A 16,033-nucleotide genomic window follows, 5' to 3' on the forward strand; every position below is an offset into this window, starting at 1 on the left:
TCCTACACGTTTTTCAGTTACTACATATATAGTACATTAATAGTTTTCTGCTTTTTACTTTTGTACTTTTGTATTTCATATGTTTGCACAGCTGCATTTAAGATGTCTCCTTTGCTAAAGGCTATTCATTGTCTCTCGTTTTCATGCATACTTTCTATTAAACATCTACTAGATATAACTTCTAATTTAATTTTCTGCTGATCTTGTTTCACTCAATCTACTCTATTCTTACTTTATTGATTTTCTTTTCTGTATTTAAATACGATGAAATAGAATTTAATACAGATTATTTCTTGTCTAAAACTTGCAGTTGAAATAGTTAACTGTTCTGAGAGTTAAATTTCAAGATAAGTTTAACACTGAATTTTGTTTTCAGAAGTTCCTATTTGCCTACTATTACACATTCAAGTATATACGCATTCAAGTAGAGTATAGAGTATATAGATTTCGGGCTATTTAATAAGAAATTGTGCCTAAACTACTTAAATTACGAATGAAACGTAGTGCAGGACTACGGCTCAGGAGGCCGAAAACACTGTCACCACACTTCTTCAGTCGGCTTGTGGTTGCTATGGAAAGAAAAACGACCACAGCAACAGTCCCATTGGGGTGGAGACTAAATCCGTCATTCACCGAGATGACTGACAGCTGTTTTAACCAATTGACGATCGAGAAATATGACAATGGCCAATGAAAATTCAGGAAAAGAGAGCTGTAGTTAGATAGAGAGCGCGAGGGGCAGTAGCACTTCCCATACCCTCTATGAGACGGCAGCGGAAAAGACTAATGGTAAGCCATGTATTAGCTACCTAATTATATTTACACACCCAGTAAGCTACGAATATCACATTTTTCTGCATTTCCTGGAAGCACAGGGTATGCATTTTGTGTAAGGTGGTCTGCTATCTTCGTGTAGCCGCTATGTAACGGTAACGTTAGCATACTATATTGTGTGTTGTCTCTCAGCATCACAGCCCGTCTGAGGCAAGAGATCCTTTTATTTCTGACAGCACAGCCTGGTGGAGCTAACAATACTGTATATTTACATGATGACACAGTCATGCTTACTGACGTTGACAGTGGTGGATGAAACAATTATTGCCTTTTTAACAAAACCACCGCCGTTAAATCCGCAGCTTCATGATAAAAGCCTCATCACTTCGAGCATTGCCTTGCAGCATGTTGCTTGATCTCTTTGCAGACCAAGCATGAGGAGCCAGTGATTCTACAAACATGGACAAGTACGAAAAGGTGAAGAAAATTGGGGAAGGCTCATTTGGAAAGGCCATCCTTGTCAAATCGAAAGAGGATGGACGCCAATATGTCATCAAGGAGATTAGCATATCTGGGGTCAGCTCCTGTGTGAAATATTCCTCAAACTTCACATGTGGTCATTAAAGTGGGCTCCATTTTCCTATGTTGCCCTTTCACATTCCCTTTCCCGTTTATTTTGACAGATGCCAAGTAAGGAGAGGCAGGAATCTCGAAAAGAAGTTGCTGTCCTTGCTAAAATGAGTCATCCCAACATTGTCCAGTATAAGGAGTCTTTTGAAGGTATTCACATGATCTGAAGATCTTAGCAATTATCAGAAAGAACCACAGAGATAATCCAGTGCAATTGTATCCTGCACACAATTTAATGTATATAAGATGATATGACTCTGAATGCCTTATAAACTTCTTTTCAGAGGGAGGATGTCTGTATATTGTCATGGACTACTGTGAGGGAGGAGACCTCTTTAAGAAGATCAACTCTCAGAAAGGAGTACTGTTCTCAGAGGAGCAAGTAAGCAACTGACTCTTTGAAACAGTCACTAATGTTTAAGACTTTACTTTTTGACAGGCTGTAACAGCATTCAACATGTAGATCACATTAATATCTCATATTAACTGGTGCTATTCCATTTCTTTGTACTTGTCTTTCACACATATTTAGACTATTTTAACGTTTCTATGTTTTCCTTCGATTTTTCAGTCATTAGACTTGATGTTGATAGTGGAAATTAATACTGTGTAATGTGAGTTTACTATCTTTCCTCTTGCCCAGATTTTGGATTGGTTTGTGCAGATTTGCTTGGCACTGAAGCATGTACACGATCGAAAAATCCTCCACAGGGACATCAAATCACAGGTATTGCTTCATGCAGCACATTATCTTATTCATTTAATTAGTCATTTAATGTGAATAATAAATATGTTTTTTCATAATGTCTGCACAGAACATATTTCTGACAAAAGATGGGACTGTGCAACTTGGGGACTTTGGAATTGCCAGAGTGCTGAACAGGTACGTACTTTGTCATTGGAATAGATCTGTAGATCTCTGTAAAGCTGAGATTTGGGAACTGTAAAGCAAAATGCAGTTTTCTTTTCATTATCTTCTCATTTTCAGCACTGTGGAACTGGCAAGAACATGTATAGGTACACCATATTATCTATCGCCAGAGATCTGCGAAAATAAACCATACAACAACAAAAGGTAATATCTTGATGCTCTGGAACACCATGTTGTGTTTGTCTCGTTTGTGGTGAAAATTAATATTTAATTGTAATCCAGGGGACAAGCACTCTCCCCCATCAAATTGTGATTCATGCAGGAGTAGTTGGTGGCTTTTGGGTGATGTAAAGGTATCATTTCTCCTCTTTATTGAGTGAACCTGCTTGTGTATATCTACAGCAGGAAGCTAGTATTGATTTCCTATTTTACACGTGCAGGTAATCTAATCCACTTTAGGCACAACCAATGAAGTAGATTAAGAAATATTTAAGTTCTCAGCAGTGAATTCCTTTTTTCCTCCTAGTAGGGAAAAGCATCACAGTTGACTATTAACACATTATTGGATGAATGTAAACCTACCCCAGAACTTATCCCTGCCTGTCCATTTGTATACTCTCTCCCCTCACTTTCCCCACTTTCCCTCCTTCTGCAGTGATATTTGGGCCCTAGGGTGTGTCCTGTATGAAATGTGCACTCTTAAGCATGCAGTAAGTATACAGTGTATGAGCTGTTTACTAATTCATGTAAATTTAATGTATCTTATGCAGTATTGAAGTGCTCTTTCACATACTGATTTCGACCTTTTCTCCTATATGTTCTGTATGTATAAGCGAGGCAAGCTAAGTTTCAAAGAATGGGTCATCTTTCTTGAGTGCATCATTTCTTTATATTTATAATCATGCCATAATTGCATATAGATATAATTGTATATATTGATATGTAATGAACATGTGTTTCTTCTCAGTTTGAGGCTGGTAACATGAAGAACCTAGTTCTGAAGATAATTCGTGGCACATACCCTCCCGTGTCTGTTCACTACTCCCAAGATCTCCGGTCTCTCTTGGCACTGCTGTTTAAACGCAACCCCAGAGAAAGGCCTTCAGTCAGCAGCATCCTGGACAAACCGTTCCTGTCCTGTAGGATAGAGAGGTTCCTCACACCACAGGTGCAGTTGTTTGTGTTTTATACAGTCTGACGTTACCTAATCCTGTGTTCTCCTCACTGTATTCAGATTTTTTTTTTAAAAATCATCTCTACTCATTCCAGCTCATCGCTCAGGAATTCCGCCATAATTTTCTTCACAAGCAGCCTAAAGTGGGTGTGTTGCAGGGGCCACCAGGTAAGCTGCTGCTGCTGCTGACATTGACATGTAGGTGTGCTAAAACTCAAGGACTCAATACAAATTTTATGAGTATAGTATCTCTCAAGTGATTCATATAGAACAGTATTTTGTTTGGAAATACCAATACCAGTCACAACATCAGAATATTTAACATTCTTATGCATAGGAGTTTACACTTAGGAAAATGTGTTTGTTGAAATCCTCTAGATTTGCTTTACACTGCTGTAAGGTGAGCGTAGTTTAGTAAGTGCACTATGTGTTACGGAGCTGTAGTATTGGAGGACTGTTGGCCTCCACCCAGACCTTCTTCATCTGGTCTTGAATTGTTCTTGACATTTTATATATTATAAACAAGCGAAACAAAAAAGCTAATGGTAAAGTGCAGTTTTATCAGGGCCACAGATCACTGATAGCACCACATCACAAACAATGGGAGAAAGATGTGCAACAAAGATCCCTAACTGGACTTGAACCAGGGATGTTGCGGTTCATGATCAGCGCCTTAGCCTTAGCTACCAGGGTGATGACATACGTGATTTACATAAATTAATGATTACTGATTAACAGGTGATTACAATAACTTTTATGTTTTATTTATTCATTTGCAGTATCTATTGCATAGTCACCAGACACTATCTCTGCTGTTTTTTCTTTGTGTGACCAGCCAAGCGTCCTGCCCCTGGCTCCATACCACTCGCCCCAACCCAAAAGATTACCAAACCAGCCACCAAATACGGAGTGCCTTTAACTGTGAGAAAGGTGTCAGATGCAGCCAAAAAGCCTGCGGAGAGAAAACCAGCTGTAAAGCATAAACCGGTTAGTAGGCTGTTGAAGTTGATGACAAGTTGCTCTTATTTTTGATTTTTATTTATGTATTTGTTTTTTGCTCTGGGTGTAAAAACGTTCTGTCTGATGTTGAGCTCCTAGTCTGGCATGTCGGAGGCCTCTCCCATCTGAGTGTGTGAGTGTCTGTTTTAACATCCAAGTGTGTTGGCAACCTCTGAACCCCAGTGTCATATGTTGCTCAGGCCCCTCTCCCAGCACCCCTCCAGAGAAGAGAGGACGAGGAAGAAAGGAAAAAACATGAGGTACAGCTGAGAGCCCCACATAACTTATATTTACTGTTGGATTCCCCTCCCTTGTCTTCACTCATTTACACACACATGATGGTGTGTGTATGTTCCTACCAGCATTTTTAGTTAAATTTCTCCCTCTCATAACGCTTGATTCCTATCTTCACCCGTTATCTGCTCCTGGCTCTATATGGAGTGTTCTGCCTGATTTTCTCTTTTAACTGACCTTTCCCTCCTCGTCTGCCTGCCCAGTGACACAGCAGTCCTGCTGCCTCTTGCCTCAAAGTGGGGTTTCTTTAAGGTGCCTGTTTTTGATTGACATGCTTTTGCCTCATGCTGCAGGATGGCATCAGAAAGAAAAGGATGGAGCTGATTGAGAAAGAAAGGAAACAGAGAGAACAGGTGAGCATGTGATGGGTTTGGTCTGACCCATGAGTAATAAGTAGTCATGTAATAATGAATTACTAATTAGTGAGTAGTGATGAGTCGGAATATCAGCTCTTAATTTTTACACTTTTTGCTGTTGCTCTATCTGTGGGGTCTTCAGATGTTCCTGTTGAAAGCAGAACAAATGAAGAGATATGAAAAGGAAAAGGTGAGTGGTAAATATGTGCCCAGTCAATATAGTTACTTTTCTTTTTTTTTAACATATAAAGTCATTACATTTGAAAGAGTCAGTGTACTGTATGTCTCTTGCTAAAACTGGAAAAATCCATGGACATGTGATCTTTACAGATCAATCGTATAAACCAAGCCAGAGAACAAGGTTGGAAGCATGTCTTGAGTTCTAGTGGAGGTAGCAGTCCAGAGAGGAAGGTACTGGATACCTGTTTCCTTTTTATGATACTGAGAGTTACTCAAACCATCTTTTACTTGAAATATAGCATACATACACACAACAAACTTTTCTTCCTGTAATCTCAGTGTTTTGTAGGTGGTCGAAAGAGGTCTGCAGGTGCTGGCCCCCCTGTCTCAGGCTCTGTTCAGGGTCCTACTCCTGCCCCTTATGAACATTACCATGCTGCTCTGGACCAAATGGCTAAGCCTAAAGACGGCAGCAGGGAAGGATCCTCTGCAGGACCAGGCAGTCCTATTCGGTAACTTCAGATGTCTTCTTTTTTTAGGCAGTTTAGATGTGTTGATTAATTGTTTTAATGGCATTGCCTCCGTGTGTAAAAAGTGTACCAGCTGCTGCTGGTCCGGTGCTGCCCAATGGCCCTTCCCATCACCTAAACCATGATGCAATTAAGAGAGAACTTCAGAGGCTGCAGCTCGTTTCTATAAAAGCCCAGATCAGCAGGTCAGTCTCTCTCTAATCAGTAAATAATGCTACACATCTCTTGTCACAGCATGAACATGAGTAGTATTCAGCATCTAATTTTGTTTCCAGGCAGCATGGTCAGATGGGTGCTGACCGGACTGTCCAGGTTGAGGAGTTTTTACAGCGTAAGAGAGAAGCCATGCTCAACAAAGTCCGTGCTGAGGGACAACTGGTATGTAATGTCACTTGCAGTGGAATTTTAAGGGTAACCTATTTGAGTATTTATGTTGTTACTGAAATGCCAAACCTTTTCCATCATAGTGATTACGACCCTTCACTACTGGGTGTGGTTTTGTATGGGCAGTCTTTAAACCTGACCCTGACGTATCTCTTTCAAATATTAAGAATGTTGGAGCTCCATTAAGCAATGTTTATCATATTAACACTGAATCAAACAACTCTGTGCATTGTTAAATTAGTACTTCCAAACCCACTGAGAATCAACCAGCCTTAAGCCACTTTCATCTCATAGTTTTGGTTTGGTGGTTGATACCAAATGGTTCTCACTGCCAACCCCATGGAAAGTCACAAAGTCCACCATCAGCATGAGCTCATAAAAAAAAAAATTCAAATACATTGTGGAAGAAGCTCAGATTTTCTCTGAATTTGGTGGACCAAACCTAACCCATCAGATAAACCATAAACTGTTGCTGTCAGTTTGTTTTGGAGTTTTTTTTGTAAAACCAAAACAATACGCTAAAAAGGTTAAAAGACATCAGAGATAATTCAGTGGGTTCAACACAATGAGTGGCCCCATTGACTGTACATGTAGCCATTTGATTCAGTATTAATATAAAAATTTTAATTAATGCAGCTTTAAATATCTCCTGGCCCCAACTCATGACACCTCTAAAGTGTGGTTAAATTGAACGGTAAACAGGGTACCCGGCAAAACCTGACTGCAATGTATGGAAGCTGGGCTGGTTCGGTTCAGTGCAGGAGACCCAGAGCCAACAAAGAGGAGGAGGTAGGAGCCCAGGCTCAAATGCCCAGCCTTGCACTCCACCTCACCCATGGCACGTCTGGCTTGGCACGTCTCATATGTCTGCACAAAACTCCCTTTGACACACCCATAATTCAACCCGGCAGCTCAAACCCATGCCTGCTCCTCGCATAATGTGTGATGTTCCAGTGTCCAATGTGAGCTGTTGTTCCACTGTTTATTTATCCCAGTTATGGCTGTTACTATTCACAACAGTAAATACCATTGTTTTTGTTTGTTTATTGTATATTTTGTCCCATTTTGAATAACCTCACACCTCAGTTTTGCAGTGTGTATTGCAGCTTTTTGCTTTGAATGGAATACATAAATGTATACATCTTTATTGCACTAGTAACTGCAAAACATGTTATTCTACTCTGTGAATGGATGATGTTTTAATGTGCAGATGCTAACATCATATTGCGTTTTGAATGAAGCTTTGGTTTTTATAAGTGCTACCTATGTATGCCATTTTTTTTTTTGTTTGAATGTAACTGCAGATATCAATGCGTCCACATCCAACTCTGTTAGTGTGTGTCCGTGTAGGTGTGTATACCATACAGTATGTAACATTTCTGTATTTGTTCTCAGGAGTACTTGAAGAAACTAAGGCAGATCCGCTTGCTGAACTTCAATGAGCGTCAGCAGATCAAAGCCCGACTGAGAGGAGAGAAGGTACAATCCTCTTCACTGTTCGATTCTCAGAGTACCTTTCATGAACGTGTTTTCAGTTTTATTTGACGTGTTTGCCTCGTGGCTGTTGTTGTTTGTTTCAGTATGACAGTGATGGTTCAGACAGCCAGGAGTCCAATGAGGAGGCAGAGCTCAGGAGAAAGAAGATAGAGACTTTAAAAGTGAGTCTACAAGGAAAATAAAGCATTTGCATTTCATAATATACAACTTTTAATGCAATAACTATATTTACACAGCTCTTATCAAAATATGTTTCAAATATATTTCACAGAGGAACCTGGATTGTAAGATTTTGAAACACACTGAATATCATGACAAATGCAGAGAAAGATGATGTCAGTCTAAGCCACACCCTTCCTGACTACCTCAGCCTGTGACTTGTTTCCTTGGTTGTTTTAAAGGGAATTAGAAGGTTAGAGAGATGTAGTAGTTGCTCGACCAGTATGAGCTCTGTAGGCGAGCTGTACAATCCTATAATCAATGCTACCTGCAACTACCTGGCAACCACTGTAGAAAAAATAATACAAGGCTGTCATTGTCACACCTCTCAGAGCTCCAAGTTGTGCTGCTGCTGTCACTTCTAACTGCAGGTGAGAGTGTGATGAGTAATTAAGCCTGTACAGCCTGTAATCCTGAAAGATAAAACAGCAGCTTGATGGGTGACATTTTCAACTGGATGAAACAAGATTAGATGATTAGACATTAGATGATTTAGACATTAGACATTAGAGATTGACCATAGCTTCATTATTCGTCATTTATATGTATATGTACCTGCCAGGCCCAAGCAAATGCCCGTGCTGCTGTGCTGAAAGAGCAACTAGAGAAGAAGAGGAGAGAAGCATATGAGAGAGAAAAGAGAGCTTGGGAGGACCATGTAAGCTCTTTCATTCTTTGTTTCACCCTAATTTTACTTTGTCAATACAATTACATGGTCTTAATGGTGCATTAGTGTAAGTGTAATCTAATCGTGGGTATTGTGTATTGTGGAAGCTCGCAGCTCGGGGGGTGAAGGTTGGCATGGCAGCAGGAAACGTAGCAGCGGCAGCAGTAGCAGTATCAACTACCTCTGACAGTCCTCTTCCACAGCCCAGTCCCTCTCAGCCAGAATCAGCTGCCAAAGCTCCAGTCCTGCCTGCATCCAAACCCTCCACCCCAGCTATATCCATGACTGCTGCCCTGAAGAATGTTGGAGCAGTCAGTATATATTTACAAAGTCATTCATGTCCTACATCATGTGTTTTGTTGAAGTATGTATTTCTTGGCTATATCAATTTTACATTTTGTGTTTGACAGATTACACCACTAAAAGAAAGCCTGCCTGAGCCAGAGACTGTTACAGTAATCCAGGTGAGTGTATGAGTTGTCAGTAATCACTTAGGTAATTAATGTAAGGATAAAATCTTCCTGATTCAGAATCTTCCCTGTTTCAGTATTTTAAAATATAATGCTATGTAATTGTTTTCATGTATCAGAGTGAGAAAAAGCAGATACTGCGCAGACTTAACCAGAACCTTAAAGCCCAGAGTTCAGTGGAGGAGGCTGAGGAGTCACCTCCACCCCCTGCAGAACCAAGTCCTGCTCCCCAGCAGAACCAGTCTGACACAGAAAAATGCCCCTCTTCGAACGGAGACCGAAAGAAGTGGGATGCAGCAGAACTGCCTGTACTTCCTGTGGTTCAGCAAACCCTAGGGGAAACCTGTGCCACGACAACTGGTGAGTTAACCTTTGCAGGCCAGCCTCTCATGCTACAGAAACAAGATTGTTTTTATGCAGTATACTGGTAAAGTGTACTTCCTGGTGAACTTGTTGTCCTTTTTTAGTGATTGTTGAATTTTCATTTGAAACAGCCACTTTTGAAATTATTTCGTTTTTCTTTCTATGAGTAATACTTCATGCAAATGCTGGTATTGCAGAAATTCTGTGATCACTCCATTCACTGATATTTAACTTCCAACATTCTCTCACCAGCCACTTCAGTCTCTCCAGAAGACAGGCCATCTTCTGGTGGAGACAGGAAGAAGTGGGAGGCAGGGGAGGCAGGAGTTCCACTCGTCCTCTCTGTAGCCCAACAAACTCTAGAGGAGACATGCATCACAACCATTGGTGAGTTGTCCTCTCTCTGGGTGACCTGCACATCTTGAAAATAAAAACAGTGGACACCTAGAAAATGTGAGTCTCTTCTCTTTCTGTGTATGTATGTGTAATGTCTCAGAGCAAACAGCGGGTGAAGTTATACAGATGGGTGTGCTACATGAAGAACCTCAGAGGAAGGTGTGGGGAGTGAGTCCAGACTCTCAGGTACTGAGAGTCCTTCAGGAGGCAGAGCTTCAGCCCCTCACACAGCAGCTGGAGAACGTCACCATCTCTGAGACTCTCTCTGAGTTTCCCAGTCCCGGTTAGTCTTCACTCCCTCTTCATGTTCTTACAAACCACATCAGGCTGAGCCTTGATTTTGTGCTGTACATTGAAAAAGCAGTATAAGCCTGTTGGATCCTCTCTTCATTTGGCTAAAGAGGCAGTTTCCTTTCAATGTAAATTCTGTTAGTCAAACCCAAGATTTCAATTGAAAGGTCACCTACAAATGGCAAAGTGTTCTACTGTATGTAGTACATATGTCTGAAACTAGGCAATGGACATGAAGGACTTCTTCACTCTTGAACCAGCAGCATATTCACTCACCGATGATCCCTTACTCTTCACAGATAAGCCGTATCAGGCAGCAGCACCTGAGATTGTACGGACACCAAAAGAAGTGTTGACTCCTAAGCCAACACCATCTGCTCAGAGCCCTGAGGTTCAGAGAGAGAGTGCAGCTCCAACAGAGGCTTCATATCAGGAAATGTCTGTGGCCGGCACAATAGAAAAACCGACACTGCCACCCAACCTTACTGAGGCTCAGGGTTAGTATGTCAGTCAATCTGATATCGATCAGATATTCCATCTCCTCATTTCAGAGTATATTTTCAGTGTAATGCACTCCTATCTGGCCTGAATTCTTTCACTTTCCAGCAGACATAGAGTCAGTGGTTTTGGAAGACACACCTAAACAAGCCTCACATCCCCCAGCTGGTGTGCAGCAGGCATGGGAGAAGGAAGCCCAACAGCCACTGTGAGTGTTCATCTTTATTATTATTTTATCACACCAAAAACATGGCTCTTTCACACCTGAATGAAAATCCAGTCATTGTTTACTCACTCCAATATCAATTAGTGTAAGATAAATTGTATTTCACTTACAGACCACCAGAGGGCATTAAAAGACCAACATGCACCAAGGAGGGTGAGAAGAGTGCAGAGAAACCAACAGAGTCTTCCGGTGAGATGAATGTTCAGTGAATCAATTCTCCATTTTTCAGCCTGATTATTATCTTAATTAAATCTGCCCCTTCCCTCCCTCTTCCCAGGTTTAGCACAGTATGAGGAGCCCCTGTTTATGAAGTTGTGTTCCCCGGCCCACCGACGCACTGCTGCCCTTGCAATCCTCTCAGCCCAGTCCTCTGTGGATGAATCATCCTCCTCTCTGGCCTCCCGCTCACGCTCCGTCTCACCTCTGCGCTCCAAACCCCACAACTCCCTCCTCATTGGTCTCTCTACGGGCATGTTTGACGCCAACAACCCCAAGGTGATCACAGGCCGAACAGTACACATTTTATTTTGCTGTCTGGTAATTACCTTGTTAATGATGAGAGGGATAATGGTAATTACCTAAGTGTCATGTGACAGTATGGGATCCTTGACTGTGTTAAATATAACAGTGATCAGGTGAGCGGCTGATGCAGGGGTGGAGGAAGTTCTCACTTGTTCTTGTTCTGGTGTGATGTCAGGGCTTGTGTGGTATTTTTAGGTAGGATTTCAGTCTTCTTTATTAATGGGGTGGTCTGGAATGGAGCCAGCACCATTAATCACATAGTCTGAACCTGCAGTGGGTCTGATAGGATAGAAAGAGCATCCATCAACCTATATCTTTCATAACCTTCATCAGGGGTGTTGAGATCTGCAGAACCCAGCTCAACATTTTTTATAGCCACACAAAGAGCCACACAGAATGTGAATGTGGTAGGTTTTGTCTGTGTGCTTTTTTTAGGTTTTGGTTGTTCTTTGCTTTTTCTAAGAGTTACTTACTTTTTCTCCATTTCTTATGCATCACAATACCAGATATACCATCACCCTTCACCATCACCTGTCACTTCATTTTCAGTGTTCAGCCCATCAAAATATATCGCTGTATTCGCTTTGTGCTGACAGATGCTGCGGACCTGCTCTCTGCCAGACCTCAGTCGTCTCTTCAGTACTCAGCAGGATCCTGCAGTGACTGGTGACGCTACCGTTGCCCCAGACAACAATCTGGAAATCGAGGACCTGGATGAGGCAGCTAAAGATGACGACCAGTCAGAGACTGAAGAGTAAGACAAACGGACACAAGTGAAATCTCAAAAACAAAGACATTCTCCCTATGATTTAATCAAACCATAAATAATTACACACTGATGGCTATATGTTCAGGGTTGTACGGTGTACAACGGTACTTTGTTGGTAAAATATCAGGTACTTTTAAATATATTGTTGCTGTCTTAAGATGGCAGATAATTTAATAGTGTTGGATATTTGGTCTCACTCTCATTCTCAGAGTTACATCATAAAATGGTCCAGCTCTCCATCAGTACAGTCGGCTAATGACATACTGTATGTGATAAGAATATACTCTGTTCCTTAGTGCATATGAGGATGAAGACCTGCGAGACATCAGGGCCTCCATGGAGAGACTGCTGCAAGAAGAGGGTGACCTAATGAGGAGCCCTCCAGAAGTCGGAGCAGGGGACTTCAATGGAAACCCTCCAGAGAGCGAAGACCAAGAGTTTTTTGACAGGATAGTGGCTGAGATCGATCAGGACAGCAATCAGATGGCTGTAGATGATGATGAGGATGATGATGATGAAGAAGAGGAAGATGAGGAGGAAGAAGGCGAGGAAGAGGAGGAGGACGACGAAGACGAGGATGAGGAATGCTCCAATGGGAGTCCTGGAGATGAGGAGGCAGGGGAGTTGCTAACCAACGGCGTGGGAGAAGAGAATCACAGTAATAACAGCCAGCTCAATGAAGAATGGCATTCAGGTAGGAGGAATGCAAGCGAAAAAAATAAAAGCTTCAACAATAATATGAATGCAGTCATTATTCATTGATTTAATACAGTTAAAGAGAAAACACCAGTTGTATTTTTGCTTACATTTGCTGCTAAAACATTGTTTTAGAGGAAGCTCACAAACTACTTAGCTTGTAGGAAAACATCTTGAATGAATATTTTATGTCAGATGATTCATGCCTTTAATAAGTGATCATGTAAAAAAAAATAGGTCACTTTTACCATCTAAGCATCTCAAGAGTGATCTAGACCCAGAGTGTAACAGTATTATGAGCACTGATAAATCCTGCTGCTCTGTAGATGGGAGTGGGGAGGACCAGGGCGGAGAGGCTGAGCATCATGACAGCATCTTCAGTCGGCTTGAGGAGCTTCGCTTCAACCTGGAGCAGCAGATGGGCTTTGAGAAATTTATTGAAGCCTACAACAAGATTAAGGTTGTAAATGTCTGTTATTTCTCTCTAAATCCTGACGGTGTCTGTGCAACCTCACAGTTAGTTTTAGAACATTACTTATAACAGATGTCTTGTTGTTTTGTTGCTCAGGCTATACATGAAGATGAAGATGAGAATATTGACCTGGGCTCCAGTTTAGTCTTCAGCATTTTGGGAACTGAGCACCAGCATCTCTATCCCAACATCCTTCATCTAGTGATGGCAGATGGTGCATACCAAGAAGGTTAGAAGCGGTAGCTAACTGTATATACATGTGTCTTTTCTATTGTTTCTATCGAGTGACAAGAAGCTTTTCTATTTTTCTGTTTGATTTGAATCACTCTATAACAACTGGTTAGGGTTTTTTGTCACAGCAGCTGCGTTGAATTGTCTTCAGTGGTTTTCCCCAAAACACAAAGCTGTCTCAGAGTACAATGAGTGTTTTAATCTAATCTCTAAAATCCTGTCGTCCTTTCTCACATTGCTGCAGTTTCACCCAGTCGTGAAGGGACTAAACAAATGTGAGACACACCCTTGACACCGTCTAACTGCTTTGTCTTGCTCTATGCTGAGAAAGTTGTCAAACTTAAAGCTTTGAGTTTGATGAGTTCCCGTCAGGATGCGAGCATCTTCAGATACAATTTCTCACTCAACATCTCTATTTGATAATTATTCTCTATTTTTACAGTCCTCAGTAGAGGAAGTGGATGGAGGATGCCAATGTCAGATATCTCGCTTGAGATCTGTGAAAGATGCATCTTATGGCTCACATCCATATAGCAATAACACTGGGTATATTTTGAAATATAATTGAGGCAGCTATCCGGGAACAAACTCATGTACTGTGGTAATTTTGTGTAGTCTGTTTGTTACAGTCACACTTATCCATCACACCAAAGCCTCATGTTTCAGACGACACAGCTCTGGGTTTTAGGTCAATTCTGATGCCTGCTGTTCCCATTAAATGTCTGGTTCCTTTCATTGATTTGCCAAACCTTTAGCTGAGCTAGTCTACCCAATGCCCTCTGCCTCTCTAATGAATTATCTGTCTCAACATGGTTTTCATTCTCCTCGCTCTCTCTTGTAGATAATGATGAATAATGTGTTCTGCAATGGAGCTGCTGGCAGCTATGACAATCTGCTAGCTATCTGATGTCTTCCCATGACGCACATCATCGGCAGAAGGATCTATGCATGAAGTGTCGGCAGCCATGCATCTAACAGTGTTTCAGGCACACTTGCATGATGAATAACTAGTACACTACACTCAAGGCTGTATTTCATACCTTGACTATCAGCACCTGACACTCTTTTCTAATCAGTGTTCATTCAAAAGTGCTTTATCACATACATGTTCTTGTTAACCAAAGTTAACTTCAAGGTTCTGTCAAATGCTCTAGAAAGTCTGTGTCCGTAAATAAATGACACAAATGATATTGTCACACCGATTAATAGTATAAACTCTATTATGTCTCGGTTTGTTGTTGGTTTCAGTCAGACTCCACAGTGGCATTTTATTTTGGCAGGCAAAGATCTGGTCTCCTCAGGTGCTCTCTCTTTCTAACTGTCACACACTCAGCCATAGCTTCAAAACAAATGTACCATGATTTACTCAGAACCAGTTGAACCTCCTTTTCTTAAAACTCTTTTCACCAAACTCCGAAGTTAAATGTTATCTAATACGTTTTTCCACATTTCTTACTGTTTCAGTTAACCCAGATTAATTCAAAGATTACTGTGAGACTGTTGTATGTTGCCAAGGAATTGTAGCAAGACTGTTGGTGTGATATAGTGAGCGAGGTCAGATGTATGTTCAGTGCAGAGAGTTGTACTGATGATATAAGCAATGGTACAGATATTAACAATAATTCATATATGGTTATAAATTAAATATTGTGAATCTTTATATGAAGTAATAAAAATGTTTTTGAGAACCTGAGGACTTACATTTCCCATTTCTTTCATGGCGTGGGCATATCAGTGTTCACAATTTAGCTGTCTTACATTATAAAGGGATTTTTTTTTAAAGGAAGAATCTTCTTTTAAAAATGTGCTTCTCAAGGTTTAAAAGAAAATCATTCTGCTTTTCACAGGTCATCAGATTGCAGTGCCACTGGTGAGCACACAAGACTATTTTCATCCACAGCCCCTCAACAGACCACTCAGAGATTTATTTGTAGATGCAGTCCCTGTGGAATAATATAACATGAGCCTCCAGTGTTCTAACACCACAGCACATCTGATTTAGTGTGACAGGACAGGTGGGTGTGTTCCCCTCTGAGCTGGAGCATAACCAAGTAATTGACTCTAGCATCCTTCCAATATGAATAAACAAGCCAATTTGATAATGGGGCTTTGCAGCCTTTCATGACTTTAATGCTGTGGTACTTAAGAGAGTTGTAATTATATCATTTTATTCTACAAACGTCCAGAACTGTCATTACTCAATTGAAAGCATTTGATCAGTTTGTAAATAATTTCCCAAATATATGGCCATGGTGTATCATTCAAAGTTTCTTTTTATTTTGTCATTTTGGAGTAATTTTAATAACAACTTTTAGACAGTGATGCTGGAGTTGGAGATAATGAGGAGCGATGGGTACAGTAGCCATGCTTAAAGCTGAAAATAGGGGTAAGAATCTTCATGTCTCTATGAGTTGTTACGCTCCCAATGACCAATTTAATCTTGCCACTGTGTCTTAATGGATGACACTGACTCATTTCTGGCACAGAGCTTGGCATAAAACTGCCATTATTTAAATGAATGTAA

General features: G+C 41.0%; 1 protein-coding gene across 5 annotated transcripts; it reads left to right on the top strand.

The window, feature by feature from the left end:
- Nucleotides 1-725: 725 nt before the first annotated feature.
- Nucleotides 726-15,202, top strand: nek1 (NIMA-related kinase 1). 5 transcript variants are annotated; one of them, XM_018670072.2, is made up of 36 exons: nt 726-789; nt 1,202-1,350; nt 1,458-1,554; nt 1,689-1,786; nt 2,048-2,131; nt 2,220-2,287; nt 2,393-2,479; nt 2,931-2,985; nt 3,243-3,443; nt 3,545-3,617; nt 4,285-4,436; nt 4,649-4,708; nt 5,036-5,095; nt 5,241-5,288; nt 5,429-5,509; nt 5,618-5,790; nt 5,874-5,993; nt 6,084-6,186; nt 6,895-6,981; nt 7,588-7,671; nt 7,773-7,850; nt 8,471-8,566; nt 8,683-8,886; nt 8,986-9,039; nt 9,165-9,405; nt 9,661-9,795; nt 9,905-10,087; nt 10,395-10,592; nt 10,702-10,801; nt 10,932-11,008; nt 11,097-11,314; nt 11,938-12,095; nt 12,407-12,804; nt 13,133-13,266; nt 13,375-13,507; nt 14,351-15,202. In XM_018670072.2, the coding sequence occupies exons 2-36, from the start codon at nt 1,234-1,236 to the stop codon at nt 14,362-14,364; spliced, it is 4,269 nt and encodes a 1,422-aa protein (XP_018525588.1). In that variant the 5' UTR covers nt 726-789; nt 1,202-1,233; the 3' UTR covers nt 14,365-15,202. The 5 variants fall into 5 exon arrangements, with proteins under 5 accessions (XP_018525588.1, XP_018525592.1, XP_018525590.1 ...); XM_018670076.1 differs by having other exon boundaries at nt 727-789; nt 1,202-1,251; XM_018670073.2 differs by having other exon boundaries at nt 738-789; nt 10,705-10,801.
- The last annotated feature ends 831 nt before the right edge of the window (nt 15,203-16,033 follow it).

The sequence above is a fragment of the Lates calcarifer genome, linkage group LG17, assembly GCF_001640805.2.
Source record: "Lates calcarifer isolate ASB-BC8 linkage group LG17, TLL_Latcal_v3, whole genome shotgun sequence".
In the NCBI taxonomy this organism is placed as follows: Eukaryota; Metazoa; Chordata; class Actinopteri; family Centropomidae; genus Lates; species Lates calcarifer.

What these genes read in the sequence shown, in the direction of transcription:
- nek1 (XM_018670072.2), top strand. Translation starts at nt 1,234, where the DNA reads ATGGACAAGTACGAAAAGGTGAAGAAAATTGGGGAAGGCTCATTTGGA. An exon ending in ATTGCCAGAGTGCTGAACAG is followed by an intron (nt 2,288 to 2,392) that starts GTACGTACTTTG and finishes TCTCATTTTCAG; the next exon opens with CACTGTGGAACTGGCAAGAA. An exon ending in AAGCCTACAACAAGATTAAG is followed by an intron (nt 13,267 to 13,374) that starts GTTGTAAATGTC and finishes TTTGTTGCTCAG; the next exon opens with GCTATACATGAAGATGAAGA.